This window comes from Periophthalmus magnuspinnatus, chromosome 23, assembly GCF_009829125.3.
Source record: "Periophthalmus magnuspinnatus isolate fPerMag1 chromosome 23, fPerMag1.2.pri, whole genome shotgun sequence".
Lineage (NCBI taxonomy): Eukaryota > Metazoa > Chordata > Actinopteri > Gobiiformes > Gobiidae > Periophthalmus > Periophthalmus magnuspinnatus.
In genome coordinates, this window is record NC_047148.1 from 10668386 (window position 1) to 10690153 (window position 21768).

Genomic DNA, 21768 nt, shown 5'->3' on the forward strand with positions numbered 1-21768 from the left:
GCAGCAGGCGTTATTGAAAATGATTACCGTTTTCTTTTTTAAAAATAGGCTGTGGTTTCAGCCCTTTGCAGTGTTAAGGATCTGGGATAAGTGGAACATTCACAAGCCTCATGCTGTTGTAGTTAAAATAACAGAATATGGTATATCAGTTTGGCTGAAAAAGACATTTTAAGTTTAAGTTCCGTCATATAAGAAAATGCTGTGCTATCTCATTATATTAAGAGTGCCCAGTTTAGTCCTAATGCAGACTTGGTTTGGTCCTGTTCTAGTCTTGGTTTTGGCCTGGTCTAGTCCAGGATCAGTTTCGAATTTAGTCCTAGTTTAGTCCATTTTTTCCATGTGCAAGTGTGATAGCAAGTGTGCTTAAGGCATGTGTCCATCTCTCTTACAGCAGTTTCATATCTAGACTCATTATTATTATTAGACTCATTCATATGTAGTTTTACTGCTTCAAACCAAAGTCAAAACCTTATGCTGGCCCATACTCTCAAAGCCTCCTCCATGAGCAATGCTATGAATAGTGGTGTGTTGAAATTTATATCCATACATTGACAAGATAAAATCCAAGTTTATAAATAAGATAGACATGGCAGTGCTTTGACAGATTGTCAACACTTTATATTTTATAGATGGGAGCTTAAATGCCTTCAAAACAGATGACCACAGTTGAAACTCTCTCTACATTGAACCACTCCTGGACGAATGAAGGATTACACCGTCTCTTAAGGTTCTCATTGCGTTCTGAAATATTGATGTTTAAATTTCTGACCGCTCAGAGCACAAGAGCATGTGGAATGAGTTTTTGGCTATATAAACTTATACAGTGTACCAAACACTACAAAATGTGTACAGAAGGCATTCAGAAACAGCAATTTATTAACTCATAACTCATTTCGACTAAAACGCCAGATATAACCTTATAATTCTTAGGGGACGATTTATCAAGACATTATATTTGTAGAGACACATCCCCTATGACTGACAGAATTACCACCCAGTAGAGCATATGTATATTGCTTGTGTACTGTATAGAAGAATATATTGAATGTGTGCAGTATTGAAGAGAGATACATTTAGGTACACAACCATAGTTTATTACGTCTCATCACTTACACAGACAATAGACGTGTCAGCGATACCTAGGAAAGGGGAACAGCCGAAAGCTCTGATTGGTTCAAGTGTTTGTCATTTTCACTTGACAACCAGATGCTGCGTTTTTAATTTACACACAGTCTCTGCTCTGTGATCCGCACTGAAGAGGAGTGATACAAAAACAAAACCTGGCACGAGCCAAAGGAAATGAGAGTGGTTTTAACAGCAAGCCAAAACCGGGATCCCGTCCAACTTTGTCAGTGGCTGAGTTTGATCAGTAGTACAATGTTAGCTGTAAAGTACACTGTATATGTTTGTGAGTGCGCTCAACATACTGTAGAAGAAGAGATGAGGTAAAACAATGTAACGTCTGTCCAGGCATTGATCGGATGGCATAAGTTGACATAAAATAAAAAAAAAAAAAGCAGGTTAGATAAGGGTACACAACCAAAGATTAACATTAGTCATCTAATTGCATAAAACTCCATAGTGCTTCATGAAAATGCAGGCACTAACTTTTTCTGTTACTTGTCTAGTGACTTCCAAAGTTTTTTACATTCTCCCATTTTGAACTAAGTAAGTTAGTTTAATTGTTTTAATAAACTGCGTAAAAACAGTATTTGATCAGTATTTATGTAGAGCATTGTGTCAGTACTCGGCAACTACGTTTCTTTATGCTATCAAGTATTTTAACAACTTTCTATAGCAATCCACCAGCAATTAGACCAGAACTGAAGAAGCCACTTGGATGAGCAGCGAAATATCTTCACTCAAAAACATTTTGTCCAGTTGACAGAATTGCATTTTACTGTTATTACTAACTTTCTATAGCCTTGTATAAAATGATCAATAATAATATAGGTCCTACCATTTACACTTTATTCTTGGGCATTGGGCTTTCGTCTTCTGTATAATTAAAGAAATAGAAGGGCTGAACGAGCTAGACAGAATTAGAAAGAGACAGGTTGACCGATGACAAAGTAAAAGTCCCAACCTACTGTTCACCCTATAGAATCGTAATCTTTTGAAGGAAATGTTTCCAAAGGAGAGTCTTAAAATGTACAGAAAGGCAGAGAGTCCCCATTGTATTCTGCTCCAAGCTGTAGATTGTGAGAAAATCCTCCATCTGATATAAGGCTAAGTATAAGCAGTCAGACGTGCTGATTGGTCAGTTCTTTCAATAGCTGCTTTTTCAGGTTCATATCCATAAGATTGTTTGTCAGGAAGCAATCATTGTTCTGTCCAAAATATTTGTTATTCTCCACAGAACTTCAGTCTCTATTTACAGAAAGGTCCATTGCATCACTCTCTTCTCTTTTGATGATCCAAGCAACCACGCTTTGCCTAAAAAACATAAAACAGATGTTAAAACAAGGTTAAAGCTATCAATGCTTTGTTATGTTCTTCCTCAACCATCTGGCAAGCTTTTCATTTTCATCTGGCAGCAATATTAAGTTTAACTAATGTGTAACTCATTTAAACCAACATATTAATTATCCTAAAAGAGAAAATACCTGGTTTCCCGTCAAAGCTCCACAACCAAATTACAGCACTGTTCCCTCAAACTGGATGGTGCAACTTTTTCTCTGAATAAATGTAAGGAAAATGTAAACGGCTAATATATGCATTTGATTATCAAGGATTTTATCAGTTGCAAACAATGGAAGTCTGTGTTTGTTGTGTACAAGCCTGAAACATGCATGTAACAGAAAATATTTAAACTACTGTCTCATTTCAGAAAAAAGTGAAAAAAGTGTAGACATGAATATTTTTCATGTGAAATTTTTCCTCTTTAAAACTTAATTTAAGGCTGACTGAACAAATACCTTCAAACGTAACCTTACAGTTACTCCGTACAAATAAAAGAATCCAGCTGCTCGCCCGCCCACACCTCCCGACCTGTCATAGTTGCTGGCAAAGTAACCACAAAATCTGATGTATAATTCAAGCCTCTTTTCATTTCTTCGCTTTACTTCTTTATGCTTAGCGATCAAAGGAAACTAATTATGTTTGAAAGAAAAGTATGAATAAGGGAATATAAAGCACTGTTGGCATCCCCAAGAGGCTACAAAGAAACAGAGAGCATGTTTGGAGTTTCTCCTTGTGTGAGTGGTTACTCCTTCCAATATCTCTCTATAGAGTAAAATTGTAGAAATGCAGTTTAGCCTTTAACAGTGTGTAAAGTGTGATTTTAAGATAGCATCAAATCCACTATTCTTTCAGAGTACACAATAGGATAGTAATAGTAAGTGGACACCCTTACAGTCTACATTTTGCTCTTCACATTTGCCCCATGATGATTAACACTGGTCCAGGGTAGACATGCATGTGCCAATTAAGATGCAAATTCATACTTTTTTTTCCTAAATGTTCATTATTATATAGAACCAAGTTAACTCAAGTTATTTTTAGGTCCCTCGGCCAAAAATCTGTTCTGTTGTTGTCATATCCTGCTGCTGCTGTAACAACTACAGTCTATTCTTGCTAATGTACCTACTACAGTGAAGTCTGGAATGATCAATATACAATTTCCATACACTTAAAACTGAACTATTACATTGAAAGAATTGAATCCTCTCTATCTTCCAGGACCATGCAAACCATCCCATTGTGCGTGAGAGTACAGATCTATCAGTGAGATTGGCATGCGGCTGCTTTGTCTGGTCCACTTGTGGGCTGTCAGACGGGGATCACCTCTTTTCTCCTTCAGCTTAAATTGCCTGTCATCTCTTCCAAGTGTCTGTCTGCCAGACACTCCAAAACGCTCGCCCCAAAAGTACAATGGGCATGGGACTCATTTATACTTTTATAACCATGTCCGCTATCGATTTCAACCATCTGTCACATTCCATTCACTTTGGGGAAACCCTCTCCAAACTCGTAAGATAACATTATCACTGGAAAAGAGGAGAGACTGCTGAGGAAAAAAAAACAAAAAACAAAAAAAAACATGTAAAGATAAATGCACGACTTGGCGTTTGCTATGTGAGGGTGTAGCTCTACTGCAGTGCCCATTGTCATATAAATCATTCTCAATTATGCACCAAACGCATTCAAAGCAAAACACTCTCAAAACCATTAGGGGTAAGACTTTACAAGAAAAAACAGGAGATTCGCACCAGCGTGGGCTAAACAGATTACATAAATTTAGCAGTGCAATAATTTTGAGCCTTTATAGAGTCATTTACTCTGGGAGCTGTCTGTGTGATTAATGGGGCACTAATGTGAGAATAATTCAACTTTGGAAAGACAAAAAGTGGAGCAGCTTCTTCTGAAAAGTGAAAAAAAGTGTTTTGAGTGAAGATTGTGCTAATAGTTTCTTATAAGTTCATTATGCAACTAGTCAGGTGAGGCGTCCATCACCTGCTTCTGTCCTTCTCCCTAAAAAAAAACATTCAAAAACACAAATTCTTACTATGAGTGTGGTCAACAATCCAAAGGCAAGTAATAACACCTCCATGGAGACAAGCGAGCGGCAAACCCTCCACCAGAAAAAAGTTCCACAGTGCACATTTTAATATACACCTGTCCCATGAGATAGAAAATTGGTTAGGAGAAGATAGGAACAAGGGTGTTGGCTAAATTGGATCCTGACAAGTGCTAATTTAACTGGGACTGGTTTCCATTCAGAGTGTGGAAGATTCTCGCAGCAGGTGCAGAGCTCGCGCTTGTGGAGCTGAGCCGTGTAATTGGCAAAACATGGGCTTTCTCAGTGCTGTGTTTTCAGTGTCTAAGTATGGGGCATTCACAGAGTGGTGGTGAGGGTGTATTTTTAGAGGCAGCTGTAAAATTGCAAAAAAAAAAAAAAAGGATTGTGCTAACTCAGTTTCAATGACAACATCTATGAGGATTATTTTTTGCAAGTGTGAATTCAAAATTAGATTTGCTGCAGAAGGCAAAAGTGCTCGAGTGCTGTCGGATAGCTTTGAGTCTGAATATTCCGATGTGTTCTTTTGAAATATTGAAGCTGCAAGTGAACAACCTATTCATCTGATGTGCCCATATGTCAGAATACAATACAACATTACCATCAACATACAAAAGCCAAATGTTGTCAAGGTTGCGTATAATCACACTGCATTTTGTACAGTATATAGTGTTTGGAAGTTAGAGTGTTTTAGCTCTTCACCGAAGTAAAGTCAAATCTTTTTAATATTTACATTTATAGCGCTATAACTGTTTACTAGGCTACCACAAGTTCAGTCATGTATTAAAACTGAAAATGAATAAACCCTGAACAACTTGAACAACTCCGTAACCAACAAAATGTACAGATACCTGAATAATATTAGCGTTTTGTTTCATTCACACATGAGTAACCCTTTATTATTATTATTATTAATCTATCTACATCTCCAAAGCTCAAAATGCCCTGTTCCACCTCGTGATGTCATGTAGTGCTGGTTTTGAAGTTAACGGCTACATTTTACCTTGAGTTCAGAAGAGATTGTCAATTCCAGGTCTGAAATCATCCAAATGATTCTAGTGAAGGTGAATGGAGTTTAAAAACACAGTAGAGCACTTCCTGTATTACCACATGATGACATCACAAGGTGGATCAGAATGTTTTCAAGAGGAGCTCAGCCTAAATATGCAGGGCTGTGTGTGAATTAAACAAAACATAACTCCGGGTATGTTTTTGGTGAGGAAAAAACGTAACAGCATAACGGGCCCTTTAAAAACTTCAGAAAATGTTGTCTCCAATATAACAGCAAAGTTTCTCGAGAAAAGACTAAAAATAAAAGTTGTGACTAAAATGGTTTCATAAGAGGCACCATACAAGCGGCATGACATTATTCCATTTGAGTTGAGTGGTTGCATAAGCCGACATGCTGTTTGACTGTCAGACTTTGTGATCCCCAACCAGCCTTTTCTCCTGGTACATCACATTTGGCATATTCATTTGTTATAGTAAGAATATAAGAAAGTTAGATTATCTCCAAGTGCCTACACAGTATGCAATATGAAAGTACACATTTGATAACTTTACTTTTTATGCAATTGTATCTTTAACCTTGTAGGTGGTAAAGTCACTGACCACTTTTCTGAGTTGGAACGTCAACAGAATTTTTAAAGTTTTCCCCTATCAACAGTAGTGATATGTGTGCAAAAAATAGTAACATATTTACACTTCTTTGGACTGTCTCATAAGTATTCAAATATGTTAATAAATTCAGTACAATGCCGTTCATCTTCTTCAAAAACCAAACAACTGCCTACAATACTTCAATATTGAATGTGCTTAGCTCTGTGCTTGGACAAGTAATTGGACTGAAGGTTGTAATGATATTTAGTCATATATAATATCTTTTCACTGCTCACTCATTAATAAAAACAAAAATGGTCAAATTACCTGAAATCCACTGTGTAATCTCTGGCGTTACCATAGTTGGTCTCTGTCAGCAGAAATCTGTGTCACAAACAGTGAAAGAAAAAAAAAAAAGTTATTTGTAGGAACATGTTTTTTCAAGGTCACAGCAAAAAACAGACAAAAATCTATCCTGAAACATGAAATGACATTACGGTTTACAAGACAACATAGGGTGACTCAGAGGTAAAAAAGAAAGAAAAGATATATATATACCACCATTTTGAGGTCCCGACTAGTTCCCAAATCAATAGCTTTGGCTCCAGAAAGGTGTGGTGCGGACAGTTTTAATAATTAAACAAGCCCAAAGCAAGACTCGAGTCGACGCCTCGTCATAACACACTAAAGACTACAGGGGGTCGCCTTACAATGTTAAAAGCAGGTAATTGGAGTGAGTAATTGGACGGTTTAGAGGCTCAAAGTGGCAACCCATTGATCAAAGCTCCCCGGGGTTCAGACACAGAGCAGGGCTGCTTTTGGAGGGGAGAGAGGGGGCAGGAGAGGGGGGCAGTGACCTTGAGTAGATTTAGGCTTAAGTGCAGAGCCACAGGTCAGAGCACTTAACAATAGACTCGAGGGTGTGTAAATCAACAGAGCATAATTTACAAATGTGAGATGGAAGATTTTTTATTTACTTTTTCCATTCACTTTTCTGTTATTTTATGATTACACTTCAGTTGAGTTTTATTTGGAAAGGTGTGAATTAAGATGCACCACAGGGTAATAACTTTAACAAAAGACAAAAATCACTGTGTTATTGCTTTATCGTTGACCATAAAAAATAAGGAATTAAATCAAACCAGTCTAAATAAAACTTAAGAGTTATTCATGTTTTTCAAACAAATCCCCACAGTAAGCTTTTTATGATATATGCCCGTGAATGTTGTCATAAAAATATAAAAATTGACAGTGAATTGAGCAAATGACCAACAAATTAAGAATACAATAAAAATGTTGTGAAAATATGACTGCGGAGTGACGTTAATGTGTCTCATAATAAACACTACTCTTTGTTTTCCTTCCTTTTTTAAAATCGCTCTATACCCAGCCCCACTGCAGCCTGTGGGCCCTTCCCGTATAGGTGAGGCGTACCTTGGTAGTTTTGATCTTGTTGCCCGTAGCGCAGCTCCAGCCCTTGAGATCAGGAAGTACTTTGCACTCCTCTCCATCAAGGCACGGGTGCATCTGACACCACCACTTCTGCTCCACTATCGAGGCTGGACACAAAACAAACATATTGCATTTCAAGAGCACAGATTTTCAGACCTCTCTACTGTCATATCCTGGTCTTTACATTATATAATGAAGATGAACTACTAATGGTGTTTGTAATGATTTTGTCTTGCGCCTCCAGACAAATTGAGAGCAGTAATTGGATTGTGGGGTCATAGGTCACACTGACAGCGTCCTTTGGGTATTTGGACTGTGAATTACCTGTTTCATTTTACACATGTGACCTCTGCTCTCACATGTCACAACCACAAGATCATTTAATAACCTTGCTTGTATTGTGGTCATTTTCAAATCAAACAATTTTGTTTCCTTGTGCATTTTAATTACACATTAAACATTTACAGCTGATGCTTAAATAATAATAAAAAAAAAAGAAAAATAATAATATTTCTGATTCTGTACTGTCATATTCAATTAGTTCATTAGTGTAGTGAGATTTCTTTTGCCAGAAAGGTTGAAATATGGTGACTTAAGGCTTTTAGCCAAAGTATATTCATCAATCAAGTGACAAAATTCAAATACTGTTTATTCTATTTTGCCATTTTAATGTAATAATACCACTGCGTTTATCATAAAAGGTCTTTTGTCATGTCCAGATAACAGACAACATAGTTCAAATAACATTTACGATTATTTTAATAGTCAACTTTTACAATTATTCTGATTAATCATTACAGCCTTGATACTCATACACTGCTTTCCAATGAATAATAAAATATATGATTTAAACCCACACATTCTCCACTTTTTCCACTCAGGCAGAAACTTCAATTGGTCATCCTTAAGCTTTGAGTGTATATCACAGCAGACATGATTTGAATTTGGTGTATTACAGAGGTCATTATGCACGTTCCACAGTCCCCTCCACTGTCATTAGGCTCATATCTAATGAACAGTATGGCTATTACATTCCTCTCATAACAGCACATTCTCACCGCACTAAATTACCCTGAATGAATACTTTACGACATGAGGGGATCCATTCATATCAAGGCTGTGGTAATGGCAGCAGGTCAACAGCTAACAGATGGTACTGGTCTAATAAGCCCCATTACAAAGCCTCATAGTACGGATATTGATAAATAAACAGAGCACAAAGGATACATTTAGTATCTAGAGTTAAAGCGGAATTGATGTTATGAGCAAAAAATAAGCCACAGTAAAGAATAGTGTTAGTGTCATTCGTATGATCTTTTATTGACCTTGAACTTCTATTGGCTGTTTATATTCATGATTATATAATACAACTAAAGTGCAGTTTATCACAATATGGGCACAAGAGTAAAATCATAACCATGTGTCAATATAGGGTTTGCCAATGGAATCCCACAGCAATAGTAATGATGACTCATAATCTGACTAGGCATTTGTAGAGCCAACAATAGTTTAGTGGGAAGTTATTGTAAAGCAAGACTGAAAAAAAAAAAAAAAAAAAATACTATGCAACTGCGAGTTAAGGCCTTGTCAGAAGTCAGAACTCAAAAAAAAAAAAAAGGTTTGTAACCTTTCTAGTGGAGTGCTGGCAAAATCCACAGTATGGACAGTATTAAACTTGTCTTTCTCCATGGACACAATCGGGTTACTCCACCAGAGCAATTTACAGATCAGATCTTTGGAGAGATGACCCTGCTCACAGTAAGAATGCATACTTTTCAAGGAATTTTTGAGCAATAATTAAATAAATGCAAGATAAGTTTATGCCATACCAGAGAACACTCCAGACAGAACAATAACATCTCCATGAAGGTAAGCAGCCGATAGACCTCCCCACCAGAAAAGTTACAAAGTGCTGGGCCAATCCTGAATGTTGCTCATGTAATACTGGTTATGCCCTTATTCCACAAATCTTTTATGCAGATTGTGAATACGAACACACAGTCAGCACTCTTTTTGGACACCTCAGTGAGAATTTTGTGGCCGGTCAATTACAAATTCAGATCAATGGAGGTTTTCTCAGATGTCTGGAGCCCCATTTGTCTCCATATAAAGAGGGGGATTGTCTCTCACAGTGTGTGGCTAAAGGTAATCCCTGGCTGTAAAGAGAAAGAATAATTAAAAGGTTAAGTGCTGATCATTTTTCGCTGCAATCACCCGCAGAGCTTTAAACTCCTGCCGGCGGCTCACAGCTCTAATTTGCCCAAAATGTCAATAGGAAAATGTCAGGGAATAGGTCAAACAGGACTGTGCTGGGAGTGCAGCCCGAACCAGAGCAGCTCACACCAAAGAGAGACTCTGACACATTAGCATGCTAAGAGCCCCTGTGGGGCATTGACTTTACAGTGAGCAGTGGACACAGCACATTAATTCATATATCGGTGATTAAAAGAACCTTCAGGGAATCAGATATCACATTACCATTAATTATATTGGGAATAACACATGGAAGTTAAGTGCTGCAAGTTTTACAGCAATGGTAAAGGATGTTCTTAGAGATATAACTGTTTGTGTAAACTTTAAGTTGCTGCTTGATCATGTATTTCTTTCTTAGCATATTTTATTTAAAGCTCAAAGAAGAATAAGTTTATTTGCCCTGTCACCATTCTGATGTAGCACAAAGGAACAGAGGAAGTACAGTGAGAAGAGGAGGAGAAATGGAGAGAAGTAGACACGGTTTGGTAATTCAATACTGTTGAAGAATCTATAAAACGAAGACCATATAAAGTAAAGTTACAAAGAGGTACTGCTTGATACTAAAGAAGAACATCCATTTTAAATATAAAAAAGTTGATAAGGCACATACCGTCTACACATGAGGGTGCAGCTCTGGTCGTGCCGGCCACTTGCCCCGGGAAACAGGAACACTTGACAGTTTGTGAACGCTCCTCGATCTTATTCTTGTTGCAGCAGCGATGAAGCGCCACCACTTCACAGGTCCCTGTCCGGACCTGATGAGTTGCTGTGGAGAAAGACAGATCACATAAGTGAAAATAGAGTCTAGCGGAGAAGCTGCATGGAACACAGCATTGTTGCCTCCAGATAGGGTTTTCTGAAAGTTAGAACATATTTGTTTTAGTTAAAATCTTTAATTCAGTTGGGATTATTGAAGAAAAATAACCACAAGATTGTGCACACATGAGAATTTTTTTTTTCATGTGTTTACATTATGATTAGACAAAAACAGAGTTGGCAAGTTACATTTCTTCAGAAGATGTACATCCAAAAAGCACTGCTACAATAACAGCAAAATATTACATCAAGTAAATAAAAAATGGTGAGGCTAAAGTTCTGAAATAGACCAAAATCTCATTTTGTGGAAATTGTGTCTCATACCATCCCCATTATACAATACTTAGCCTATGTATAATCAACTCCAGGTTCAAACCGATTGCTCATGGCAGAGTCACCCTAATGATTGAAGTGTCTTTAATAATGGAGTACTTAGAGGTACTTGGCTTTGTAAAGTTTTGCATCTTTTACAGCTATACCTAATGTGAGGATGACACTTGTCTCAATCACTCCATCATTATGTAAACACTTTTTTGACTTGGATTACCACATACATTATCCTTGACTTAAAAAGGTCTATAACATTAGGTTTTTATGTTTGAACTACTTGAACCTCCAACTGCCAAACCTTTTAATGTTCATGTGACTAAATAGAAAGAAAATTTGCAAAGGAAGTTTCATCATCACCACTGCCATCTGACACCATCAAGAGTCAATGTCACTTTGGAAGTTGAAAGAGAAGCACTGACAATGTCACAGTTTGAGCAAGTTCACAAGTATTAAGACGTTCTTTTTCTCTGTGAGAAGCCTGTTTGAAATTCATTTTTATTTAGAACAAATAAAGTGTATGATAATAATACTACTACTGAAAGGCTTTCCACAGTAAACAACATATTTTGTCTTGTTTGTTTTTTGTTACATTTTATTTAATAAGGACCATTAAATGTCTACATTCCACATCCCAACGGGCAGACAGCATGTCTGTGGACAGGGTTGTCAAGGCCCCTGCCTTTGACTACCGCCCAGTCGTCTCTGCACATGACCCCTATAAAACCCTCTAGGGGTGGTGAGCTCACAGGAGTGCAGACCCATGTCACTAAGTGGGCTGAACCCAGCTGGGCCTTGTGGCCAAAAACCTGGCCACCAGGCGCCTGGGTGTTGGGTGAACTGCACGTGGTCTGACCCTTTGTAGGCCTTAGTAGGACCTGTTTGCCATGAGCAACATAGCTCCTAGGATCATTCGGTTAAGCAACCTCCCCCATCACAGTAAGATGACAGTTCAAGAGGGAGAGGTGTGTGGAGAGTCCCTGCCTTAAGTGGAGGAGCTCAAGTGTCTCTGGGTCTTGTTGACGAGTGTGGGAAGGATGGTAGTGAAGAAGGAGCTGAGTCGAAAGGCAAAGCTCTCGATTTATCGTCCATTTTGCATTTCTACTGTCACCTGCGGTCGTGAGCTTTGGCAACTGACTGAAAGAACAAGATTCTGGATACCACCGGTTGAAATGAGTTTCTTTCGCAGGGTGGCTGGGTGCTCCCTTAGAGATCAGAAGCTCAGTCACACGAGAGGAACTTGGAGTAGAGCTGATGCTCCTCGACATTGAGAAGAGCCAGCTGAGGTGGCTTGGGCATTTATTAAGGATGCTTGCTGGATGTCTCACTGAGGAGGTGCTCTGGGTGCGTTCCATTGGAAAGAAGCCTCCTTTTCATCCTTGCCAAGATACGTCAACATATTGTTTCAATTCAAATAAAAGGTCTGTGTGTAATAAACAGCAAAATGAAATAAACCATTTATTTGATACAGTAGATGTAGGTAATAAAAAGAATTGAATTTATACATTGATGTTCCAATGTAGAAATGAGTGAGATAATTTGAGAGTAACAGAGTAAGCCTATTATATACATTGTATATATATCCACTGTAGATATATCCATAAAGTTTTAGGCTAATTCTAACATCTGCCCCAAACTGCATCCAGAGCATGGTGAGCAATAAAAATGTACATTAACTAAATTAAAAACTATGCTTGAAAAAACTATAGCTGAACTCCAGACACAATGCATCAGTACACAATTCAATGGCTGTAGAAAGTCCAAGCAACAAATGAACCCTTTTCATGAACTGCTTTCAGGTAGATATAGAGAATACTAAATCCACCATAAAACGAGTCCATGAGGCTTTGCTCATAATTAGTGTGCATTAGAAATTGTATTAAAATTCACTTTGATACATTACATATGGGTAATACACAAGTACTAGAACCCGGCATTGATTTTTACTAGATTTGATATAATTCACATAACAGTTTAAGTAGAGTGCTGCAATACTCAGAACCACTTTTGCAGATTGCACCCCATTGTCTGAATTATTTAAAACCTGCGGCACTCCATCCTTGTTTTAATTGCATGTGACATTTCGGTGACGTGTCCTTCTGCACAGAGACTCTCCACAGCTGAGGTAAACAGTAAATCTAAAGTGACTGGAGTAGATCTGCTCCTAACTGTCTGTGTACAGTGAAGCGAATGGGCTGAAGTCAGGTAATTAGCTTTACACTTGGGTGCTGTGTAATGGTGGATGGCACACTGATAGCAAGTCTATGAAGGTAGGGGGATATTAAAACTGACAAAGATGCAGAGCAACTTGAGATCCTCTGGGAAATGGTGACTATTTTGAAGGTAAATATGATTAAATCGGCTTGGAATAGGGATTAACTTCCATCCTATAATCTTATTAGAGGGAGTCTTCTTTGAGATGTAGGAGCACTATATGTATCTTCCCTAGAGGACGTTCTGTCACCTGCTCTTTTCCGAGGAGATGTCATTGCTTTCCATGAACGGTTCCACAATCTCGCATTAAACTTATCTATGGAGACAAACATGTGACAAAACCAGGCCAGCTTAGTGGTTGAATAATTGAATACATGATTAAAATAAGAAAAAAAAGGTAAATGCTGTACTGTGGAGCATTCCAGTAAAAAAACAAAAAACATCTCCATGGAGACAACCAGAAAAGTTACATAGTGCACCTTAAAAACATATTGTTGTGTTTTTCTTGTCCTTATTGTGTATTGTATGTTCTGCAGTTGTTCAGCTCAAGACAAATTTCCCTTTGGAACAATAAAATGTATTTGATTTGATAACTGAATAAAAGCTGCTTTATTTCAGTATAGTATAGTTTTATACTTTTGATCATTCAATTTAATAGTTATAAACATAATTGTTGTAAAACTATGCTATATAAAACTAACGCTCAGTTGATTATTGGCTTTTTCTGTCAGTTTTCTGTAAAGCAAATGGGGGCATCACTATCACAGATACCAGTAACCTTCAAAACAATAAACATAATTTGTCTCAAGAGCTTTTTTGTCAAAACTTTTCAACTTTATTGCCTGCTGACTGATTGATTTTGAGATCACATTAGAAATTAGTCTTCAGCTTTATAAGGTCAATCCATGTTTGCACATTTAGGCGAGTTTATTGGCTATGTAATAGACCAGTAACCTTTCTACTAATGTACAGTTCATCATACTAATCCCCACTCAAGTCTATTCCCGGCTGCTGTATACGACATGCAGTAATCCATGGTTTTAACAGTAATTGAAAACATTGACAATAGCAAAATGACAGAAATACAAGCTCACTCATCTTCTGTTAGTTGCTCTAGTTCTTCTTCTTACATCAAAACCATCCAGGAAGTCACCCATAAAATCCAAGCCGCTTACGCATCTCCTGCCTCCATACACAGGCGATATGAAAGGCAAACACTAAACCAGGGCTGGCTCACAAGAACTGCCAGCCTCTCCCCACGGACCGCCTCTTGGGTTTCTGACTGGATTTGGGACTTGGATGCCGACTCAGCCTTCCGGTGCCAGAAAAATAGAGAGGAAAGCATTTCTCTTGGGAAGCAGTCAGTCCGGCAAACTAACAGTGATCCTTCACAAGAACAGGCTGCTGCTGCCAGAGTTCCCTGTAGGGTAGTGTTTTTTTAGGTTTTAGTTTTCAGTTTTAGGTGAAGTATGGTGCCAAGAGATAAAGATGAATGGATTCAATTGCTCTAGAAACATGAAACATATTTGACTTCAACAAAAATGCATTTGATCAGATATTCCTACACAAGATGCATGACAACTAGGCTAGAACCTTGTTTTTTAAATCTGTGAAATGCTCTTTGGGATTACAAGAATACTTTATCAATTGGTACTGCAATATAGAATACAGTGAATAAAATGCAGAGAGTAGCAGAGCCAGCATTTTGAGTACAGAGAAAGACAGTGACAAAGAATATAGAATTATTTTAAGAGATAACTGAGTATTAGGCTATATTCTTTCCCAACCAGCATTCTAGTCCTGAATCTAGCATGAATATCAATTTTAAACACATTTTAAAATAACATTGTTCAATGTAATTTAAAAATGTCAGTACATTTTGTTATTTATTATTTCTTCCTTAACTTTTATAAGCTCATTCCTCAAATGCATCTGCACAATTCAATGGCAGTAAAAAAAATGTATGAATGTCTATTTTTTGCCTCAAGCAACAGGAATCCAAGAAATAAACAAACCCTTTGGTGTTTCACGCAGTTTTCAGGTAAATACGGAGACCACAAAATCAATTGCAAAACAGGTCCATGAGGCTGTGCATTATAGATCAGTTATGGCGTGTCTCCATATAAGCATCACTACTTACCGCACCCTATTTATGCAGAAATTGATTAAGCACTAATGTCCTGTACTCATGTTTGCAGTTGCCATGGCAGAGTGGACTAAACACATTCCTAAATTCATCTTGCTCTGAAGCTGGTACCAGACAGAGAACTCTGTAACTCCAAGGATAAGAACTCTTGGGGCTGTAAGTGTCCTTTGAGCTTTACGTCATAGTTCATTCAGATAAAAAAAAAAAAAAAAAAAAAAAAGGCAGACGGAAAGGTAAAAAATCCTTCCTTATCCTTATTCTAGATACATAATTATCTCTTCTTTCACAAAAGTGTTTGTACAGGCTGATTGTGAAATTGCCCAGCTATGTTGCAGTCAGAAAACAATAACTGTTTCTTTGATGCTTTGTCACATCAGACAGCATCTTATTGAGAAAGTGAATGAAGCTTTCAATGTAAACAGGCGCCTTTAAAGCAGATCCTGGTTTGCATCTGCAAACAGTGCAGTGTTTACTCAATGTTTGTTCCTTTTGGAGTATAACGTGATGAAAGCCTTTTCCTCTGAACTCAAATTACTTTCCTGAAGCTTCTAAACATTTGTCTCTGGAGACAGAACAGGCTACAAATGATGCATACTTTGTATTGTTCATGACTGTGTAGAGAATGATAATGAACTTATGTGTTGAACTTCTGGAGAGATAAAATGATCTTTGAAAATGAGTCTAATTCACACATAATCAGTTTCAAAAGAAAAAAGATAAGAGACTGTCTGTAATATTGATGAAGGGGGGTTTCCAAAACTATTTATTTTGTATTTTATGTATCAAACATTATTTTTCTGTGTGACTTGATTATGTGCAGAAATAAAAAGCAGACTAAGCAAACCTGTATTATAAAAAGTCAAATAAACATTTATTCAATTGCTGGGATCTTTACTTATCAAAAATATCTGTATTCTTAGTATGAATGAGGTTATTTCTCCAGAGATTTAACTGTAATTTAACCTGGTGGCGTCACCTGTTTACCTCCATAGTGATAGATAAGTTTAATGTCATACTGTGGCGCAATTGAAGCAAAACAATATTATTTGTGTAGAAAAGCAGCTGCCCATCCCTCCACCAGAAAACGTATCTAGTGCATCTTTAAAGCAGGCTCTACTTTAACTACAGTTTTTGTTTTTGTTTTCTTTCTAGACCTGGCCATTTGAGTTTTATGTTCAAACAAGTGTAAACTTCGAGCAGGCCCCAGTACACTCCCTCTCTCCACTGACATGTCTCTTCAGAATTGGGCTGGAGTTAAATGGTTCTCCTTTGTACAGAGTAAGCTCAAGGCTGAGGCATCCTGTGGGATCAGCAACAACCTGAAGGTCAAACTCAGCTCTGTTTACTCGCTGTGAAAATATGAGGCGTAGTGATGTGAAAGACTCAAGGCTGTAAAGAGTTTTGTTTCCTGGTGATGCACAGATATCAAAATCACTCGGATGGCAAAGACGGACTGAAAAAAGTAGTAACACCCAACCTTACAAGAATGAACATTTCAGATATCAGGAAAGCTTATTTGTTTTTCTTCTTCTTTATTATTATTATTATTATTATTATTATTATTATTATTATTATTGTTGTTATTATTATTATTATTATTATAAAAATGGATCATAAATATTTCCATAATTCAGTTTTTTACCTACAACCATCATTGCAGTTCCTAATGTGTTTTTTTTGGTTTGTTTGTTTGTTTTTTTCTACTAGCCAAGAACAATGATAATACAATAATAGTCAAGATTGTTGTCTTTTGTAAATTGTAGATCAAACTTAGAAGCAATCAAAATAACGTAGTCGTATGACAGTAAATATAAGTCAAACCCATTTAAACAGCTTAAGCTTCAGTGATGGATCAATAGGTCATAGTAACACTCATGACTAATAATTATAGAACATGTGACAGATATTGATTTGGGATGTAAAAATATCTTCCTCAGTGACCTCCAGTTGTGTTTGTGCCAATTATTCAATCAAGGTATGCATATTAAAACAAACACACAAACACTAAAAAAATAGAATAAAAATAAAATAGTAGTAGTTACCCCTATACCCCACCACACTGCATACTCCTTCTTATCCATTTTTTTTTAACCCATCTATCTCTTTAGATCAGTGGCTCCCAAACTATGGCTTAGATATTTGAGCCAAGTCCTTCTTTGTAGTCTGTGGTCGATTGTTTAGTCCTCCTCAGTCCTTTCTATAGGCTAAACTGTACTGATACTACTACTGAGTATCTAGTTGTTTTTCCTTGTTTGATGAATGAATTGGTGTTATTGTCATCTGCCAGAGGTTTTCATTTCATTCATTACCTGGATTCTCACTTTCTCGTTAATCACTAGGGTTTTGATGTTATATCGTTTTTTGCCTTTTTATGATCATTGACAAAAAATATATCCAAAATATGAGGCATCACATCATTTCACTTTGCTTATACTATATATATATATATATATATATATATATATATATATATATATATATATATATATATATACATACACAAAATATCCTCACCCTCTGCGGGTGGTCTCATCCCATTTTCCATGCTTGCTAGCTCCCAGAGGGTTGCTGTTCCTCGTACTGTACTGGACTTGTACTGCACTTTTCTGGACTGAGATGTCTGGTGTTTTTCCTGGGATCTGCTGTAGCCACTTCTCCAGTTTGGGGGTCACTGCCCCAAGTGCTCTGGTGATCATGGACACCACTGATACCTTCACCTTCCAGACCTTCTCCAGCTCTTATTTGAGCCCCTAGTATTTCTCTACCATCACTCGGTACTGCGACGTCCACCACAACGGCTTTGCTATGTTCATTATTTATTCACCACCACAATGTCCGGTTGGTTCGCCATCACCATTCTGTCAGTCAGTATCTGAAGTTCAACAGGATCTTGGCTCGATCATTCTCCACTACCTTTGGAGGTGTTTCCCACCTTGACCTTGGGGTCTTGTTATGCCGCTCCATGTATGCTTTATCTTACACCCTGCAGTTATGTGCTGGATTGTCACAGGGGGCTCTTTGCACAGTCTACATCTTGTCTGGTGCGGTAGATCTATCCAGTTGGGGAGTGGATGTTAACTCCCCTCTGACCTGGAGTCCTGATACCCCCTTACCGTTGTGATAGAATCTCAAGTTGTGATAGCATTTGCCACTTGCAGATGTTGCAAAACTTAACTACTAGTTGCATAGTCATAAGCTTGGATTGTGGGTTTCAAAGTAACAATTTTTCCCACATCCTGTTCATGTAACCCCTCGGACTCGGGTCACTGGAGTAGTAGCATTCCAACAGAGCCTTGTCCATTTCTCATCATTGTGCTCTGGTTCCCCAACACCATACGCAGACCTTGTTTGGTCGCACTCATCATTGTATGAGGTAGGCAGTAGCATGAAGGGTCTTGCCCAAGGACCCACACTGGCTGTGCAAATACTGAAGTTTGAAAGGAAAGCTCTAAATTTTAGGGGTTCTAAAAATGGTCTAGACTCTCCCGTGGACCACACCAATGTGAGTAGTGCTGTTTTTCATTTACAGCTGTAGACTCTCAGAGCAAACTGTGCAGATCAATGAGTGCAGACTTTAATTAAAATAAATCCAATGTCCCGGGGACTTTTGGGACCTATTGCTGTCTCTGTCCTGTTCAATAAGGACAGGCCCACTTGCTGATTCCTGCTCCTGTAAACACCCCCAGAAGAAAAGAGCAAACTCAGACTGGGGATATTTTTATATCAACAAGGAACATAAATGTGACAGGGAGGAAGAGAGTAGGATGGGCTGCCAACTAAATGTCAGTCGCGCAGGTTGTACAGTAGCCTATATGGGGGCACAGATAATAATAAAATCATAAAAAATAACATTTCAACAAAAACAACTAAAAACAAACAAATAAAAGTGTTGCAGTGAAAATGCTAGAGTATAACATTTTTTTTTACGTCTCGAGTAAAAGTCAATGATGATCTTTTACCTACAGTAAATGGGACAGAGCACCAGGTTTGGTATATTAAGGGTATATTAAGTATTGTTGATGGCATTAGAAAGGTTGTAATATTCTAGCATACAATGGGTTTTTAGACTTATTCAGTGATTAAAGGCCCACTTCATATCTTTTTGTCAAGAAACAGTCTAAAATAAAATCATGTTGTTCATGTTCATCTGCTTTGTATGTCCCACCATATGGCATAAAATGTATCTATATGGAAAATGTGCCAGCACTAAAAAGTTACATGGTGTTGCTTTAATCAAATACAGTTAAAATAATGATGCAATAAAATGGCATTACTTCCTTTAAACCATATTTAAAGGCAAGGCAAGTTTATTTATAGAACATTTTGTACACAAAGTAATTCAAAACACAAAACATAAATAATCATCATAAAATGAACATTAAAGAGTGCAAAATAAAAACATTTCAGTCATGCACAGTTGAACAGAACCGTTTTGTCCCTGGATTTAAACATTGTCAAAGTAGAGGCCTGTCTCACATCTTCAGGAAGACCGTTCCAGGTTTTAGCTGCATAAAACTGAAACGTTAATTCCTCTTGTTTAGTCCCGACTCTGGGCACCAGCAGGAGGCCGGTCCCTAAAATCCTAAGAGTGCGAAATAGTTCATATGGCACTAACATGTGGGACATGTACTTTGGTGCTAGGCCATGGAGAGACTTGTTCACAAGCAGAGTTGCTTTAAAGTCTGTTTCCTGAGCCACAGGAACCAGTTCCTGGTTCTAGTCACGACCCCAGCAGCAGCGTTCTGGATGTACTGCAGCTGTGTTAAGGCTCGTTTGGAGAGGCCAGTGAGCAGGCCATTATAGTAGTCTAACCTACTGGAGACAAACCCATGGATATATAATATATATTTATACTTATTCTGAAAGACGAAACTTGGATTTTACTCAATTGAGAAATAAAAATAAATTCTCAGTTCTGGTTGCATTTCATCCTTTGAATGATAACAGGTTTAAAGCAACAGAAATAACACTCAGGGGAAATTAGAGAATTCTAGTCCATCAAAATCTATTCTGATCTCTGTGTCTTTGGGATGATGAGCTTTGAGTGCAGATGTCCGCCAATCAAGGACATCAAGCTACTGTCTAATTGGTCGACAGAGGTGTTGTCCATCTCGCTTACAAATGAAGGCTCCTCTGTTCAGTGTAGTGTAGTTGCTGTATATCACCAATTACCTGACGCTGGTATTGTCAGCGGGACTTCTGAGATGAAATGCCTCGTTTTGCTGACTCAACATAATTGACCTCCCTGGGCTTTAACTGTGGACAACTCCACTGTAATATACTTCTGCTTACATTGACAGGTTTACACTGCTGCCATGCAACCATTTCACATATTGTATTGTTTTATATGCTTTTCACACACCGACCCTGTCCCATTTTTCCCCCTATGTATTTGAGCCAAATACATCTTGCCCCAGTATAGAAATATTGTATGAGCAGCTCTTATAAGACCACAACTTTCCATCTGCATGTAATTATAAAGTGTTTTGTTTTCTAATAATCAGGAAGTGCATTGCTAGCATGCTAACTGATACCAACTTTACTATCACAGTAAATTCCATAATCTTCTCTGAAACTTATCAAAGGGAATAATTAGGATTCAACTGTTTCCAATAACTTGACTGAGGCTATGGATATACAAGGTCAAATGCAAACTCTACATACTCATCATAACTTTGCTAACTTATGAACACATTGCACAACTTTGATTTGACAGTGTAAAGGGATGCTGTATCTTTTCAACCATATTGTATAAGCTTTTTATGAACTCCCAACAAACCGATGGGGGCAGAATCCATCTTTTGAATAAACATATAACAATCTGTGAAACTATGTCCTTCCTTTTTACACCACAGACAGATGAGTCTTTCTGCAAACACACTGAGGATGGGCTTTCAATAGAATGTGCTGCTGAATAGATGGAGGAGCCTCCAAGGGCCCTCCAGCTTCCCACACAGCCCTGAGCGTTCCCTGTGTGCATGGCTACAGTACGGTATTGACATGCGGCAGACGCCGTTGAACTTGTGTCTGCATAAAGTTCACTCAGCAACAGAAATTGCTTTGAACTTTTTATGATGTTTACCTGTAATAAAAGGGACTTTCTCTGGGAGCTACTGTTTATGTCTGGGGCAGTTTTCTAGTGATAAAAGCAGAACGTTTTGTGGCTCAAACAAAATGACAAAACATAAATTTTCTCCCTCCTCTCTCTCATTCAGTCAAGTTGGAACATAAATCTGCACTTTTCAATTCAATTCATGTTTCTACATTGCTACTACTCAAACTAGCAAGCCTAGAGTGAGCAATATGCTCCATCTATCATTCATATACAGTGCTTTTTAATGATCAATTTTAAGTTAAATATGCTGATAAGAGGACATATTAAGCTAAATCAATCTGGTATGAGCTTTCAAAACCATGTTGTAACGGTGTTCCCTCATCATTA

The 21768-nt window shown here is 37.8% G+C and overlaps 1 protein-coding gene across 1 annotated transcript in view; it reads right to left on the bottom strand.

Annotated features, from left to right (window-relative positions):
• Positions 1 to 854: 854 nt before the first annotated feature.
• The window catches only part of LOC117391754 (chemokine-like protein TAFA-2), a 52234-nt gene continuing 31320 nt past the window's right edge, over positions 855 to 21768 (bottom strand). The window contains exons 3-6 of the mRNA XM_033989656.2: positions 10434 to 10589; positions 7553 to 7677; positions 6446 to 6502; positions 855 to 2436 (exon numbers count right to left, since the gene is read on the bottom strand). Of these exons, the coding sequence (XP_033845547.1) occupies positions 6473 to 6502; positions 7553 to 7677; positions 10434 to 10589 (311 nt within the window). The 3' untranslated portion in view covers positions 855 to 2436; positions 6446 to 6472. The remainder of the gene's footprint in view (positions 2437 to 6445; positions 6503 to 7552; positions 7678 to 10433; positions 10590 to 21768) is intronic.